Below are 17939 nucleotides of genomic sequence, written 5' to 3'. Positions count from 1 at the left end.
TCGTATTCCCTTGCATTTTAGCCATGCTAGACTCCCGCCCCTCCAGCATCCTGGCCCTATTCGCTCTCCTCTTGGGCTTCCAATATGCTGCTTCCTCAGCCTAGAATGCCTGCTTCTCCATCTTACAGTCCTCCCTTCACCTGATTGGCTTGTCATCCTAATTTAGCTGCACCTTCCTCCAGGAAATCTTCCTTGGTTGAGTACATGTTCCTTTGGCTTCTGGCTTCTACTGAGCAAGTGCTAATCCTTCTTTGAGTACTCAAATGGTTTTCTTTTTTGTTTAACTATAAACTGTGTGAGAGCAGGGACCATATCTGTCTTCCTCACCATAGTATCTCCAGAACCTAGAATGATGCTCAGAATGTGATGGACACTTTCATTTTTGAATGAATTTTCCTTTTTTGTTCTTAAATCCTTTTATCTTATACTCACCAATATTCCAAGTGCCATTTTAAAGTTCTTTATGAGGTCAGATTTTAAAGCACCAAGATGAGTAGTTTTATTTTACTATAATAACTAGGTATTTGGTATGAACTCTAAGTATTTTTTTTTTTTAATTAGCCAGAAATGATTCTGTGTGTCTGAACCGGTTAAGAGGACTCATCAAAACAGCAAACTGGAAAACAGATGACATTTGACAAACAAACATTGTGAATGGGAGCTGAGTAATGGAGAACAAACCAACACTCAAACTTGTTCTGGAAAAAAAAAACCCTGTTGATTTATTATTATTTAGAAAGCACACACAGCAATTTATCGAGAAGAAGGAGAAAAGGCAAAATAAGTGAGCATACAAATTCATTTCAAAAGAACCAGTGGCACTTCCCAAGTAATATCTGTCTCTGTGAGCTTTTTAAAGCTGTTGTATTTCGCATATCTATATGCATACCCAGAGTTATGAATATAGATACAGGGAAACACATCACACACTTGTCAGGAATCTTTCCTCCCCAAAACCTGTAGCGAGCGTATCGTTTTCCTTCCTGAAAGCTGCCTGCAGGTGTTTTCTTGGATCACGCCACAGTCTCTTTCCTCTGAGTTCGTCTCTGATGACAAGTAAGGATACTTGTGAAGGGAGATTTCCCCTTAGTTCTTGACTTTTTCTTTAGCTTTTTCTGATTTTTGAGTGAGATTCCCAGTTCTTCCATGATGGCATTGAAAGAGAGACACTAGAGAACATGAAATAACAGAGCATCAGTTTAACCTAACTAGCTGCCCCCTCCACTGATCTGTCTCTCACCAATACAAGATATTGGTCTAAGGTAACTCTGCCACACTGTAAATTCCCGGCCAGTTCCCACACCTCCTCCTCCACCCACTGGCCATTCGCCTTTTCTACTTGGGGAAACGGAGGCAGCAAGCTAGCTGGGTAGACTTTGGGGTTTCATTCACAAGATGCAGTAGTACAAAACTACCCAGTTAGGCTCTCGAAATAGACAACTTACCTTTGCCGAGACACCAAAATAGAGTTAAGTTAAGTCATTTCCCCCATTGAGATGATCCAAACATTGATAGGTTTATCAAGGCATACAGGACACTTCAGTAATGCTATAGAAAATGAACAAACCTTCTCTACACCAAGGCTTTGTTTTTTTCTCCCATGAAACCTTACTTTGTTCCTAAAATAAAATCTAATTCTTGATGACTTTCCTTTCTGATAAAAAAAAAGAAAAAAAACAATTTTAAATTGTATATTTTCTCCAAAAAACAGAGATCTGGCAGCAGCAATGATGCAGCTGTGGTTGAAATGAAAATAATATGGTACCGAACCGCACAGCAAAGATGATGGCATAATACGAAGAGAAAATGGAGTGATGATCATGAAACGTCACGTGAGTGCAGATGGCATATATATGTACGTATCGATTACAATTCCACTGTTATGTATTCGCATGCACAGTGTACAATGGTGTAATCAAACATAATTTGCTACCGTTTTTTTCCAGCCAATATCAGATCTTTGAGTGACACATTCCTGCTAATAGAGATTTCCATAACTTAGTATTGTTCTTGATGAGGTAACCCTTAAAACACCCTTAAAATCCCCAAGCCTCTGGTAAGGTGTATGCAAGTGCAAGCATGGGACTCCTTTGTCACGAACCCACAAAACGGATGGGTTGAAAGTCATATGACCACGTGCCCCCCAATGATTTCTCTAGGCTGTGAGCTTCTGACAGGAAGGAAACTGGTGTTTCCTGTGTTCAAAGTAGGAAATGTCTCCTCCGGTCCTTGCGTATCAACGCGCAACATGTATTTTTGAAAATTTACACTCCAGTTTTGTTCCACAAAAAAGTTGATGTCGTTTAAATAAGCAATAGTTTTAATTTGTCTACTTGATTTGAAAGCTAGACAGATACATTTGGTTCCTAGATATACATTGCTGGCCTACCAGATGTACACCTCTGAAAAAGTAGTAGTTTTTGTGACTTCTTGTCTCTTTTGCACGTGTTTATAGACTTTGAGTTTCATTTTCATTTTCATATGGCACTAAGAATTCATGTCATTCGTGTTCATTTTCTTTCAAATCATAAGCTGTGGCTTCAGTGAATTGAGAGGGGGATCATGCCACCCAAAGAAAAACTTCAGAAATGTTTTCTATGAATTATACTTACAAAAAGTGTTATAGCACGTATGTCACAACTGAAATTTAATGTTTTTTGATAGCATTTTGTGATGTGAAATTTTTCTGTTGCTACCAGACGGACTGCATATTTTATAGTGCCATATGACACCTGGTATTGTATAGGGGTCTTGAAAATTTTGCTCAGAGAGATATTTCAATGGAAGAAGTGTTTTTGTTTTTTGGGTTTGTTTCGTTTTGTTTTGCATTTTGTACAGGACATTTCTAATTTCAGGAAGATCATTAAAATGGAAGGAAGAGAGGGAAAGAAGGAGGAAGTGCAAAGGACTTTATACATACTATTACAAACAAATCTTACAGCAACCTTATAAGGAAGGAATTCTTATGCCCATTATATAGATGGGGAAATTTACTATTGGAAATGTTAAGTAATTTGCCCAGGAAATGTGGTTCGTAAGAGCTTGCATTTGAACTCAGTCTATCTTATTTCAAAGACTCAACTGCCTTCACTTGACATCAACGCCTTTTTTTTTTTTTTTACTTAACTACTATAAAGAGCTTTTGTAGATTCTTTTCTCATAAATGCATGTTAAGAAATTGCAATATTTCTGTTTTACTTGAAGTCTGAAACATTTGAGTTTAGACATTTCTCTTCATTTTGCACTGAAACCACCAAAGTGATTCTCCAGGTGTGGCTCACAACGAGGAAAGAACTTGATGAAACTCTCTCTTTCCTGTATTGGGTAGAGGGGTAACCACAGTTCTTGTCTTGACAATATGTTTTAATTATGTTTCTCTTTAAAACACAATCTTCCTTCCACTTTTGTATTGCCTTAAAATGCAGCAAATGTCTATTCCTTTCATTAACCCTAGGTATTTATTTTTTGCTGCCCTCATGAAAGTAAAAATATATACAGTTTTATGAGTGGTCTGGTTTCTCTGTCTTTGGTCACAAATGATGATTTCTTTTTGATTCTCACTTTGTCTCCAACTGTCAAAAAGAAAATGGCAAGATATTGGGACTGACCTTTCTGCTTCCAAGTTTTTGCTGTAGTCATAAGGAAAGATGACCTTTAAGGTCCCTACCAGCCATGAGCTCAAGCAAACCATACACTCTTGTATCCACAGGAAATGAAAATGTGAAGGTCATCTCTCAGCACAGAGGGGCCTGGGAGGGTTTCCTATTCATTCATTGATTTGTCTTTCACAATCTCAGAATTAAAGATATAGATAGATAGATAGAGAGAGAGAGAGATAGATAGATAGATAGATAGATAGATAGATAGATAGATATAGATAAATTGAGCGTCTGAATTAGGATAAAAATCTAAGTAGCTTTCCAAAGCTTCTATTTCTGGACTTGGTTTTTATGAACTCCCTTGTATCTGCAGAGCCGTAGAAAAATTATGGTTAAGCACAGACGTTTAAATTTCTAAACTAATTTCATTAGAAAGTATCAGACATGTTGATGACCATCTACCACCTTGCTCAGGAGGCAGGGACATTAGGGGTAGGATGAATACCCCAGCAGAATCCTCTGGTGTTTGGAAGACTGGAAATTAGCCTGTAGTATGCAGCCGGGGTCCTCCTATTTTTCTCTGGTGGATGGAATTCATGTTTTCAATGGATCTACATATATGACCATGAATCATACTTGTGAGTTGACCCCTGGTCTCAGAATGCTGGAAGTGAAATTTCAGCTGTGCTGCCTAGTAGCTGGATTACACTGGGCAAGATGTTTCTTTTCTCTTTGATTCAGCTTCTTTATCTATACAATGGAAACAATAGTAGAATCCTTTTCATAAGAGTTATTTTGTGAACCATTGAGCGGGTACATGTAAAACAGCACAATGCCTGACCCATGGTAAGTTTCTCTATTTCTTTAAAATAACATGGTATAGGGGCGCCTGGGTGGCTCAGTCGGTTAAGCGGCCGACTTCGGCCCAGGTCATGATCTTGCGGTTCGTGAGTTCAAGCCCGTGTCGGTCTCTGTGCTGCCTGGAGCCTGCTTCGGATTCTGTCTGTCTGTCTCTCTTTCTCTCTCAAAAATAAACAAACATTAAAAAAATAAAAAAATAAAATAACATTGTATAGGGGCACCTGGGTGGTTCAGTCATGTAAGTGTCTAACTCTTGGTTTCAGGATATGATCTCATGATTTCATGAGTTTGAGCCCCAAATTGGGCTCTATGCTGGCAGCACGGAATCTTCTTGGGATTCTTTCTCTCCCTCTCTCTCTGTCCTTCCCCCACTCACACTGTCTCTCTCTCTCTCTCAGAATAAATAAACTTAAAAAAATAACATTGTATATATCACTGAAAATAGTTTAAGTCTATGAAACTTACTGATATGTATTTTGGTGGTTTTTTTTTTTTTTTTTTTTTTGATGGAAGGAAGGGAGGAACAGTGAAAAGTTGATGATCCTTTAATATTATCTGTTGTATGCCCTTCTATGCACCGATTCTTTGTTTCCACCAGTGTTTTGTTAAAGTACGTTCTATACATGTTTAATACATAGATTTTTCAATGCTTATTTTATTTGCTTCAGCCAGCTCATAACACGTTTTTGTGTTTATGCAGTAATAAGATTTACGATAGCTTGTGTCTTGCCTCTGAAGGATAGGTGCTCAAGCATGAGAAAGAAATGAAAATTAGCCACAGCTCTTTGCCATTTAAAAAAAACTTATCTCTATGCATCTGAACCCATTTACTGTGAATTGCTATGATGATAAGTTTGATAGGAAAATTCACTTATGAATGGATTTATAGTAATAAACTGTGTTAGTGTCATTTACGCCGTTCTGAACAGTGTCCAAAGATAAAGTGATGTGTGTGTGCAGGGATCGCATGTGTGTGCGTGCTTGTGTGCATGCACCTACATGTGCATGTGACTTCTCTTGCAGAGGAAAGGAAAGTGAGAAACAAGTTCATCTACTAGAAACCATGAGTGAAACTTCAGCTAGCACTGTATTCTCCTGGTTTTAGAAGGAGAAGGATTTCTTCTTTCTTTCTTTCTTTCTTTCTTTCTTTCTTTCTTTCTTTCTTTCTTTGTTTTAATGTTTATTTTTGAGAGAGAGAGAGAGCACGCACGTGAGCACACGCATGAGCAGGGGAGGGGCAGAGAGAGAGGGAGACACAGAATCCAAAGCAGGCTCTGGGCTCTGAGCTGTCAGCACAGAGCCCAACGCGGGACTCAAACCCACAAACTGTGAGATCATGACCTGAGCTGAAGTCAGATGTTTAACCATCTGAGCCACCCAGGCACCCCTGATTTGCTTATTTCTTTTGCAGAAAACCATTCCTCTTCTCCATTCCTTTTGTGCCTGTAGTGTGACCCTAGTGAGCCCCCTGTCCTCTTTTCCTGCCTTCTTTTACTTTCTTTTACCTTCCTCTTTGTCTTGATTTTTTTTTTTTTTTAATAATTGCTGACATCATGGCACCTCCTTTGGATTAATCCTTAATATTTGGTTTCTTGGTACTAGTGTGAACCTGAACATAAATTATTCTTCTCCTGACACCTTTATCCTTCTATTGCAAATATTCCCCTGGAAGGGATGGGAGAAGTTAAATGAATTCTTGTTTTGTACCTAAAATTACCTGCCCCCCCCCCCCGAGTCTAGGGGTGGGGAGTGATTTCCTTTACGTTATAGGAAGAACTGTGTGCTGAAATTTGATTTGGGTTTACAATATTGAAAGGACCAAGGCTAAGCTGTCTGGTATTGGCTTTCATACTGGTTGCAAATGTGGCATCAGATTGTGACTATCAGACTGATTTCTCTTGTATATTTAATATTTATGCATTCCATGCTTTATTCATTGGTACATTTAGAAGAACTTGGGGTGAATACCTTTATACCTTACATTTTGTACAGGTTTCTCTCTTTATTATGCTCTTTGTTTAAAGACACTTGAAGTGGTCTGTGACATTGTCTAATAAATTTTCACATTATGTGTTGAAGAAAGATACAGATAATATTTGTGTCATTTTATAAATGTAAAAGCTTTCATTATATAGATATGCTTTAACTTGAAAGCAAGCTCTAACTTGAAGCCTTTTTTGTAAAGACTATTTTTAGTAAAATAGACTGAATTTTAACAAATATAGAAATCAAGGAATGGGTTACTGAGAAATGATGAGATTATCATTGCTGTTATGTTCTTGGTTTGGTTGAATTACTATCATAGTCTGGAGGCAGTGTCTCAATGATTTTTTTTTTTTTTTCTTTTTAACGAGATGGTCTAAGTATTCACATCCTTAACATTTTTAAACTGTGAGATTCAATACGGGAACAAACCTAAAATGTTCAAAATGTCAGGAAACTTTTTAAGGAATAAGAACAGAATCCTATTCATACATTTGCTACCTTAAGACTTTGGAAAGTCTGGTCACCTCTCTGCATAAGTGTTTTATGTCTTCACAGGATAATTGATGATCTAAGAGCAGAGATCAAGCTTCAGTGATCCCCCACTAATTATGTTAAGGAAGGAGGAGGGAGATTTTTAGAGTAGCTATGTGTATACCATTTTGTGTGAAATTCTTGCATTCCAAAACTCAGAATTTGGCTACCATTTGCTCTGGTTTTATCGGTTTTCTGGGTTCATTCAGAATTCCTGGGCCATCTCTCATGCAGCCATCCTTGGATTAAAAAATATATATATATCTGAGAGGTTGGGAGTCAGCCATCATACTAGCTTCGAGAATAGTGATTATGATTAATTGTGCCTGAAAGCTAATGAGGAAGCCGATTCTCATCTCCTGAATCTGTGCCAAAAATTTCTGGATGGAGGAAATCTAGACATTGGCCTAAAACTTAAAAGTGTGGTCCGCTATCCCCACCTGTCACCCAGAAGCCACTCCTTACCCAGCTAATTTTCAACTGGCTCTTCACTCCTACATTTTCCCTGGGGCTACAGTATATCAACCCCACTAACTTATTTTCCTATCTCTCTTTTTTTTTTTTAATTTTTAATCTTTATTTAGTTTTGAGAGAGAGAACCAGCAGGGGAGCAACAGAGAGAGAGGGAGACGCAGAATCCGAAGCAGGTTCTAGGCTCTGAACTGTCAGCTCAGAGCCTGACATGGGGCTCAAACTCACGAACCGTGATCATGACCTGAGCCGTAGTCAAAATCCCAACTGACTTAGCCAGCTAGGTGCCCCTCCTGGCTCATTTTAATGTCATGTTTTCACCATCTCTGTCCTTTTCCTTCTCGTCTCCTCCATTTTACTTTTTTTGCCCCCACACTTGAGACTTGGTGCCAACATTTTTGCTGTCTCAGATCCTAGATGTAAGCTGATCCCCTGCATGAAAACATATCCCAGAATTCTCTGTTTTCCAATCCGAGTTCCTTCAAACCATAAACATACACCTATGGGGGACACAAGGTTAGTCAATGACACTAGATACATGAGGATCATCTTTCTAGGGTTCATTTTTGTTTAAAGATTTTATTTAGAAAACTTTTCTTCCATTAGAATAAGTGTAAATAAGTCTATTGTAGAATGGATATATATATATATATGGGTATATATATATATATATATATGGGTATATATATATATGGATATATATATATGGATATATAATATGTATATTATTATATATATAATTTATTTATTTTTAAGAATTCTTTAAGAAATTTTTCACTATGGGTGGCTGCCCAAGACTCTACAAAATTCTTGGGGGTATTAGTTTGTTCTCCTCTAACATTAGGAATAATTTCATAGAAAACTTTGAAAAGTGAGGTTAACACTGAAGCAATGTTCCATTTTGATATTAATCCGTGTACTTTACCAAATCTTCTGAATCTGAACCCTTTTTCTCACTTTTAAAGTTATAGCAAGAGCTTTTGTATGCATTGCCCTCAGGGTAGGGATGACATAGAAAGAGGAAAAAAAGTAAAATTTGCAGCTTTGAGTTCTTAAATAGATTTTTGTGGATCTATAGAAGCCACTGCAGTCTTTGAAGCTATTAATTACAACAGCTAGGTGTTTGAAAGAAGGAAAAAGAAGGCACTTTGAATTGTAAAAGTTTGCCTTCGAGCCTTCAGGGCCCAGCCCCTGAGATTGTGGCTGGGGTATGAAGCTAGGACTGTTCTGTGTTTCTTTTCAAGGAGAATCATCCAGCCAGGGGCTAGGACAGCCTAGATGCTGAGGAATACCAGAGAAGGGGCCCCTCACTTGCAACTTTTGGGGTCAAACTCTCATGGGGTGAGATAAGGCAAATAGATGTGGGGACAGCTTAATAGATGAAGGGACCTGAAAACACAAGGAAATCATGCCAACTTTCTGTCCCATATTCAGAGGAAGCAGTCACTGAGTGCAGAAATATCATCAGAGCTGATCATCAGGCTGGTTGGAGACCGTCTCCCATGACCTCTGAAGTGTGCTCAAGAGCAGCGAGACTTTCCCCTGCTCCAGGAGGGCATGAAAGTTGCTGATGAGTTTGGAGAGATGGCTGCAGAGTGTCCCCCCCCCCCAAGCATTATGACTAGACAGCTGCAAGTTGTTTCTGCCGTAAGGATAAGCTTCAGGTGGGCTGGACATATCTGAGATGAGCAACCCTCCTTGCTTAAAAATGGCAGAGATGTGGGTTTGTATGCCAATCCAAGGTACCCACAGTGCCTTTCTCCTATCTGGAGTCACCATCAGAGGCCACCATAACTTTCTTCTCTGGCCTTCTGGCTTCTCTCTGGCTTCCCTACGTCTCCCAAGCCTGCCTCAGCCCCTTGTGCAAGCTTGGGGCCTACACACTTCCTCTGTTATTGGCCTCATGTGTACCTGAGCAGGCCTCCATGCTGAACTTGAGATGATACTATGAGGACTGACTTTCCATTACCACATGGAGAAGAGGGCCTGTCCTTTCTGCAACTCAGAGGCTGAGTTAGGGCCATAAATATATAATTCCAAGAAATTCTTTGCATGCCCCTTCTCATATAGAGAATGGCCTTGGCCTTGAGGTAGATTGAACCTGATGGAGGGTTTTAGTGTCCACAGTGTATATGTGCACAACCGTGGAGTCCTTGCGGTACTAGCTTATGCCCACATGTAGTGGACATACATTTTTCTCAAGCTATAAACTTAGGTGTGCAAGAAAACCATGTGATGCCGTAAAAAAATAAGAACAGATCCCACCTTACCTTAGAGGTTCCCATCCACTAGTAGATGTTGTCAACTCAATGTAACTCACTCATTGTTTAAAACTGAGTTTCTTTTGGTTAATGGCTCAGTTAATATGAACCTCTCTCCTCCTCCCTTCTTCTTCTCTTCTTTCCCAGGTGCATCTGGGCTTAGGAAAATTTAATAGAGGGTCTGGGCATTGGTGATGGTGGGAGCAGCTGATCCATGGCCATACTACATTCTTTGGCTTCCACTGGGGTTGGATGCTAGGAGGCCATCAGTGCTGCACTTTCTCTGCTGAGTCCTCTAAGTGCTTGTGGCCCCACTATGGCCTCCATGTCAGGTCTACACATTGAGTCTTTTTCCACTCCAACCTCAACCTTTCAATCCACTGATTCAGCCCTTCTGCAAGGCTCTTCATTGAGAAGTGCCATGGAGTTTTCACTGTTTTCCCTGAGATGCTCTGGGACTGAGCAGGACTCTACGAAGCTATTCATAGGTTCATGACCTAGATATTGTTATTGCACCATTCTGGAAACAATTGGATGTAAGATTTTTCTCAAGTTTTCCCATCTCCTGGGCTACACCCTGTAAACTCCAATATGGCATTTTCTGTTCAAGATCTCCCAGAACTTTTCTGAGGTTTCTATTTTCCTGTCCTCAAGTTGGGACTTGGCTCATGGATGGCCATGAGCCTTCTCTCAGGGATTCCAGTACCACTAAGATTTAATGACTTCCCTCCCATTCTTCCCTTCTTTCCTAGTGGTCAAAAGCTGGTCAGGGATAGGATCATGAGGGAAGAAATCATTATTTTGTATATTTCCACAACCTTGGGCCTCTGGGTTTTGGCTCTTGTTAATTACAGATAAGCTTTTCCAATAACAACTAATCTATTCAACAAAACACCTGGTTCTTGAGACTGAAAGCCATGGTTTCCAAGATTTTTGTCTATACTACAAATTTGTAAAGTCTACTTAAAACTCAAAAGCTAAGAGTCTGATTCATCTCTGGCTTGGAAGCTGTACAGATAAAAACATTGGTGCTTAAGGGTGGAGGAGGATAGGGGTAAAAACAATAGAAAATAAAAGCACATCAACCTTTTTCTTTGTTTCCCTTTGTCTTTCTTTAACAGAATTACTGAAGTTCCATTTACAGAATAGGTTTCCCCATCTCCTCTCTTGAATTGTGACTGAGAATATAACCCATTCCATAGCTATGAATAACTTCTAGCTATGTCTTGTTTTGCTTGTTGGTTTGTTTTATTTTGTTTTCTTTCTCTTTTTCTTTCTTTCTTTCTTTCTTTCTTTCTTTCTTTCTTTCTTTCTTTCTTTCACCTACTCTGTAGGCTCATCAAAGTCAAGAATGAGTCCACTTTTGTAGCCTTTCCTGTGTTTGTAACACTTTGCTTATGACTGGATGAGAACTTTTTCACTCTTTGATGCCATGATGGCCAGTTTTCTCTTTATCCAGAGTAGACCATTTCATCCTGCAGCACTGGCAGGAAAAGGTAATTCTGTTTATGAAAATAAAAATTTAATATGTTTAAGGTAACTGCACAATCATATTTATATTTGTATTTGGTATTTGGTCAAGGTTTTTTTTGTTGTTGTTGTTTGGTCCTGCTTCTTTTTATTTCCTTCCCACTTTCTATCAAACTTAAAAAAATACTGTGATTGCAGAGAACTTTAAATATCACCACTTCAGGGCTCCTGGGTGACTCAGTCAGTTAAGTGTCTGACTCTTGATTTTGGCTCAGGTCATGATCTCATGGTTTGTGGGTTTCAGCCCCACATCGAGCTCTGTGCTGACGAGGAGCCTGCTTGGGATTCTCTCTCTCTCTCTCCCCCTCTCTCTGCCCCTCCCCTGCTTGCTGTCTCTGTTTCTTTCTCAAAATAAATAGATAAACTTAAAAAAAAAAGAAAAAAATGTCATCCCTTCGTGTCACAGCTGGGGAGACTGAGAATAAGAGAGGGACAACAACTTGCCCAAAGTCACATAGCTATTCAGTAGCAGTACAGGGACCTGAACTCTTGGCTTGTGACTCCCAAGTCATGTTTTCGTTGAATCATTTACACCTTTCAGAATTTGTTTGGTTTTAAAACACTGCCACTGTACACTGGAAAAGTTATTTCTAAATGGATGTTAATTGCTTCCTGGCCTCTCTGTGAATTGATGAATGTTTGGGTTTCCAGGCAAAGGAAAACCTCTTTGTACAATTACAGAAATAACCTGATTGAGATTTCTCCAAATGACTTGCTAAATAAAGTGATCTGACTACAGAAGAAATGAATGAGAACGTGTGGAAGCATCTGATAATGTGCCAACTGATACTTAGGACTTAAGATAATTGCATATCGGGGTGCCTGGGTGGCTCAGTCAGTTTACGCGTCCGACTTTGGCTCAGTCAGGATCGCACAGTTCATGAGTTCGAGCCCCAAAACGGGCTCTGTGCTGACAGCTCAGTGTCTGGAGCCTGCTTTGGATTCTGTGTCTCCCTCTCACTCTCTGCCCCTCTCCTACTTGCACCCTGTGTTTCTCTGTCTCTCAAAAATAAATACACATTAAAAAAATTTTTTTTAAAAGATAATTGCATATTAGGGTAGGTTACCTGGGGACAGTAGTTTCTTAGTTCCTACGGTTGGTAAGGACTAACGTGATCAGGGCAACAACCTTTTTTTGAAATGGAAAAATCTGAATATTTGAAGTCTAAACACTTCAGTTAAAAATTGGACAGAAAGAAAATCCTGGTTTTGCTAACTTAAGCTTAGTAGATAAAGGAGCGACAGTAACTCCATTCCATCACTCAGGTCCTACTCATGCTTTTTGTGTGTTTCTGGGTGTATATGCTGAAGCACGGAGACACGGTGGGGTTGTGCAATTTGGCCAATTAGCCCCATTTGGGTTGATGACTACAAAGTTCAGATTTTGTAGCGGGTGTAACCACATAGAACATTTGGGCTTTTATCACCAAAACGTTCTCATCTGTGTAAGTAGAATTTTTTTGAAAATTTAAGGGAGAATCCCATTTTCCATGATATCAGTCTCTACGGAGAGGATTTTGAAAGCAAAAATGATTTTAATATGCCTGTGCATCTGGACATAAAATTCCATAACTGCGGGAAGCATAATGAGATGGTTCCTAAAGGCAAGTTAAAACTGCAGCATCAAGCAGAAATTTTTCATTATCTATAAGAGTTAATTAATAATGCCATTTGGCACAGTCAGATGTGCAGAAAATAGTCCGAGAAGTAGGAATGCCTTGCTTTCCTTTTGCTTTTCAAGGCTGTTCAGGCTACTTTTAAATTGCTTACTGGGAAATAGACCTTATAGTATAAAGGGTCACGGGCTTGGAAACTAATTGGGATTCATTGTTTTGCTGCTTTGCCATAGATGGCTCATATAGAACATAATATAATGCTAGTCAAATGTAATGAGGTATTTGGAAATATTTTTTTTGGGGGGGATAGGTTTATAACTATATAATCCAGCTGATTTTCCTAAGGGCATGATCTCTACCCACCATGTGTCCTCAGGTAGTTGCAGTTTTTCTGGAAAAACTCTAAAATAATTCAACTTCTAATTTTAGTCTAAGACAAAATAAACTTTATTTTTTTCCTTATTGCATTGGATTATAAACAGGCTTGTCAGGAATTGGATTAGACAGTGTTATATGCTCCATAGTTGTCGATGCACTGTTCAATCTTTTCAAACACCTCTCTGCTCTCTTGCTAACTTTAAACAGTATTCCTCAAAGTATAAGCCACAGATAACCTGCCAATGTTAATAAAATCTCACCCTCACCACTTGAAGTCAAATTGCTGTGTTCCATCTAGCTTTAAAGAAAACTCATGCTTACCAAAGTTTTAAAGTAAAACAGCTGTATTTAAGATTGTTGGGGGAAAAAAAGCTCATGTAAGGAAAGGTATTTTTAAAAAATCCCTTGTACTAAAAAAACTCATGTACATGACCTAATTTTGGAGAAAACTGCTATATTGAAGCTATTTTTTTTTTTTATGGAAACTAATGTCTACAACTAATTTTAAGCATTCGCTTTCAGATTTTGTTAAAAAGTCACCAATTCCTGGATTACACTCACTGAGAAGCAATCTATGGAGGTAAAACCTATAATCCATATTTTAAATAATTTCCCCGGTTGATTCTGAGGCACACCAAAGTTCTGAGAACTAATGGCAAAAAAAAAAAAAACAGAGTTTGGAATTTTTTCTTTCATGTTCAAGGTTCTTTTTTTCTAAATTTCACTTAAAATGCAATGGCCCCTGTTGGAGTCACTGTGGTTTCAGCAGTCATTTACTTGATGTCAAGAATTGGTTGTCTAGGGCATGTATAAAAAGAAAAAGAAGTGTAAGGAGCCTTGGTTTCTGAAATGAATAGAAGTTCTTCACGGGAAAAAAGGGCACAGAGACCAATTAAACTACCTATTTGATCATTTTGAGTAGGTCTAAAAACTATAACTAAACATGAAGGTCATCAATTGAATATAATGAAATTTTTATCTCAAAGATGTGCAGTTTCTTTTTGAACTCTTTTTATAAAGGGTTTATTGAATATTGAATGCCAAATATGTGAGTATATCTTGGCTTAGAATTAGTGGTTGTACCTCTGGAATCAATCAACAGACATCAATGAATTATTGAATGCTGATTACACACATAAGATTATGCTTTAGATCACTACTGCACAGTAAAATCAACTGACTACCTTAAAAAACTATTGTCCTACCCTCCTTCCAGACTAATCAAATTAGAATTTCTAGAGATGAGGTTCATGACTTCTACTGGATCCTCATGTGTTGCCAGTTTGGGTCCTTCCCTGGGGTGCAATGAACTTGTCCTTGATTTTTAATGATTGTGTGAGGAAAAGTGGTTTTAGAGAGAGAGTTTGAACCTGTAAATTGGAAAACCTCTTTTCCAGACAGACTGTGTATTAAGATGCATGATAAATTGTACTTACTGGCCACATGACCAGATAGCAATACCTAATTTCTCTATAAGGAGCTAATATCTGTTAACCAATATCTGTTAACAGAATTCTTATAAATGATCTTATTTTCGATACCATTATAGAATTTCATTTAATTCTCAAAGAAAATATAGGTCAACAAATTATCTTATTTTACAAATGAGGAAACTAGGGCTCAGAGAATTTAAAAACTACTCCCAGTCATCAATACCATTGTTTACTGAATGGCAACGATGTGCCAGGCATGGTTAATGTGTTTTGTACAATAACACTGGATGAGGTACATATCATCAAGCCAGCATTCCCTGAGTATGATCTGTAGAACAATGGTCTCTCAAGATACTTCAGGGGAAAAACAGATTCTGCTATGTAATAAGTTTGGGAAATACTGAATGCTTTCCAATCTTGTTGAAAATTCCCAATGCATCATAACATGTTAAAAACACTGAGATATCATGCCGTAAAGAAAGTTTAGAGTAGTGTTCCATGGGTTCCTTGACCAGAAAATCTAATTTGAATAACACTTGTCAATGGTACCTTATGACCAAGAAATTATGTCCTAATATTACCTACTAAGAAACTAAGGCTCTGAGAAATGTAGTCACTTGTCTGCTGTGATTCAGCATGTGGCTGTACTAGAACCTGCACCTAAGTTTGGTTGATTTTGAAAATTCTCCTATAATTCTAAATTCTAGGACTCCAGGCTGCTGACTGCTTATTTCTCTGTTAGTAAAGCTGAAATAAAATTGTTGAATGGATTAAATGTAATGCTGTATCATTTCAAAACATTTTGAAAACTGTAAAATAAGATATAAATATCAGAAATAGGTAGTATACAGCTTAAAGTGGCACACAACTATTAAGTTTACCCAAACTCTGAATTACACTTTCAAAGGAGAGTCTTTGTAGAAAAGCAGATTTTGTTATCGCTAACCCCTTGATCATCTCAACTTCATCAATCACCCTTGAACTTTTTTGGTAGCATCTTTGATTTATTAAATAGTCCTTGGGAAGATAAACTCATGTAATTTGTGGTTTCCACATACAGAATCAATTAATTCTGAATACTAAAATACCCCAATGTTTGCCTCTATTGATTATGAAGATGTAAACTCTGACCCAGGACAAAGTGTGCTGCTTTCACTTTAATAACAGTAGATAAATGTTAGTGTAATTTAGAGATATTTTCTTAAAAGCACATTTATTTAAAGAAGAAAGCAAGACTGAGAAAATCAGGGCAGGAGTCAACTTTCCTATGCATGCGTTACTGGAGAAATATAGTTTTGACTGGAGGGACCTGTGGTTCAAAAATTGGAACCCATTTAAAGCTAAGCAAAGAGAAGGCAAAATGCTACATGATTGCACAGATGGCTTATCTTTAATTCTGAGAAATATGTTTTGGGGCTAACTTCACATGTCAAAGGTAATCCCATTAAGGAGAACAAAGACCAACTGATCCCATGCTGGGGGAAGATGAAAGGCATCCTCAATTCCCCTACGCACTGTGAAGAGGAAAAGAAGCTCAGAGGGCAGGCAGACATCCTCCATCACAACAAATTAAGTATGCAGTTGGTTTCTTATGTCACCAAGCTGAGTTAGAGTGGGAATTATTTACAGCATTTTGAATGCAGGTGGAAAATAAATCTAGAGATCTGTAACTAATGTGTATGGAAATTCTTTCCTCTATTTATTTTCTCCTCCTTGCCCTTCTCCCTAATATACTTGGAGTGAATTGATAATGACAAAGCATCCGAAGAAATGATTGTGAAAGTGTTAATGCTCAGAAAAGATTGTGAGGAGAACAACCACTCTATGCTGGGTGAGTAGGAAAGGAATAAAATTACATCTTGTGAAAAGATGTTCGTCAATGCATAGTGAAAGTGAGTCAGTGGAAAATAGAAGATGCTATGTGTTAGTTCCTAGTTTAGGAGTTTGTCTGGAGCTTGCAAGAAATAGTCTGCAGCATGAAAAAAACCACAGTTCCTTGGAGACTCTGAACATACTATGATCTGAACCTACAGAGGGTTGTCAGGTAAATGTTACGAGAGAGCTTGATGTTAATGAATTTCGACCCAAGAATCATTTTCGACTGAGTTGTGCCTTTCTGAGTGAAGTTCAGCGTAGCTAATGCTCTTCTGTGACGCCAGAGGGTTCAAGTTTAGTTTCCATTTTCTGGATCACGTTTTTCAATTTTTAAAATATAAGACACCTTGAGTCTTTGTGTAAATAATACATTTTAAATAGTGGAATCAATTTGAGTTGAACGTCAACGTTGTCATGGACTTACTACCAAAAGTTAGGGTTTCGGGTAGTTTGAATATGTGGATCTACATAGAACAGAAGGGACAGGGAGAGGGAAAACAGGAGTTTAAAAAAAAAAAAGAAAAAAAAAGGTCCACAAAGATAAAAAGAATTCCACCATACTAGCATTTTGTTTTTATGCTTTGCACTGTTGAAAATCTACATCTACTTTTTCACGAAGAAAGACTTGCTTATTTTTAACACATAAATATAGAACTAAGATAACCGTTGTCTTGATGGTATAGCAGATTCTGGAAAATACACATATATTGAAGTTTATATGCCCCTAATACACCTCGGTTTCAACACAGAATGTGCATCTGTTTTCAGTGCATTGAATTCAATGTCTAGAGTCCATGAGTTTTGCTACCTTGAAAGGATAAAGAATTATGGCTATTTATGCTTAAAAGATACAGATATCATCAACAATACCAATTAGCAGAAACAATTTCTACTGGGCACACTTTTTTTTTTTAACTGATTACACAGTGTGAACTGAGGACTGTGTCCGAATCCCTCTCTCCTCTCGAATTAATTTGCCACATTCTAAATCCGTAGATAAAGTGGTTCCAGAAGTGGAGTTGGTTGGATGGGTTTGTTTACACTTCAGTCCATAAAAGAAACAAAAAGCCTTGCATGCAAAAAGAAATGAGAAAAAAATATAGAAAAAAATGAATAAATCAGAAGCAAAAATGAATGTTTAAATGAAAATTTAAATCAAATGAAGCTGGCAATTATGAGAAGCACATTAAAAGCATAACATATACAAGCTTTTATTTTTCAAATTAGTTGCATAAAACAAGACACCTCAAGAGCAAATTGAAAGTTAAAACAAAGCAGAACAGTCCATTTTCCCTTTTAAGTAAAGATAGTTTTCTCTAAAAAAATCTAAAAAAGGGGTGTTTAATGTTCTCACAATTGCCTTGTAATTTTGGGAAAATTATCATGATAAAACCAAGT

The 17939-nt window shown here is 37.9% G+C and overlaps 1 protein-coding gene across 8 annotated transcripts in view; it reads right to left on the bottom strand.

The window, feature by feature from the left end:
* Positions 1 to 1013: 1013 nt before the first annotated feature.
* Positions 1014 to 17939, bottom strand: part of GRIK1 (glutamate ionotropic receptor kainate type subunit 1) — a 369367-nt gene continuing 352441 nt past the window's right edge. For 4 of the 8 annotated variants that reach the window (XM_042956729.1, XM_042956730.1, XM_042956732.1 and 1 more), the window contains one exon: positions 1014 to 1169. In XM_042956729.1, coding sequence (XP_042812663.1) covers positions 1014 to 1169 — 156 coding nt within the window. Of the gene's footprint in view, positions 1170 to 1567; positions 1655 to 16907; positions 17611 to 17939 lie in introns of those variants that run through there. The other 4 variants (XM_042956726.1, XM_042956727.1, XM_042956728.1 and 1 more) reach the window with 2 other exon arrangements.

The sequence above is a fragment of the Panthera tigris genome, chromosome C2 (assembly GCF_018350195.1).
Source record: "Panthera tigris isolate Pti1 chromosome C2, P.tigris_Pti1_mat1.1, whole genome shotgun sequence".
NCBI classification, from domain to species: Eukaryota; Metazoa; Chordata; class Mammalia; order Carnivora; family Felidae; genus Panthera; species Panthera tigris.
The sequence above is the reverse complement of the archived record's forward strand: the minus strand, read 5'-3'. Positions and strand labels throughout refer to the sequence as shown.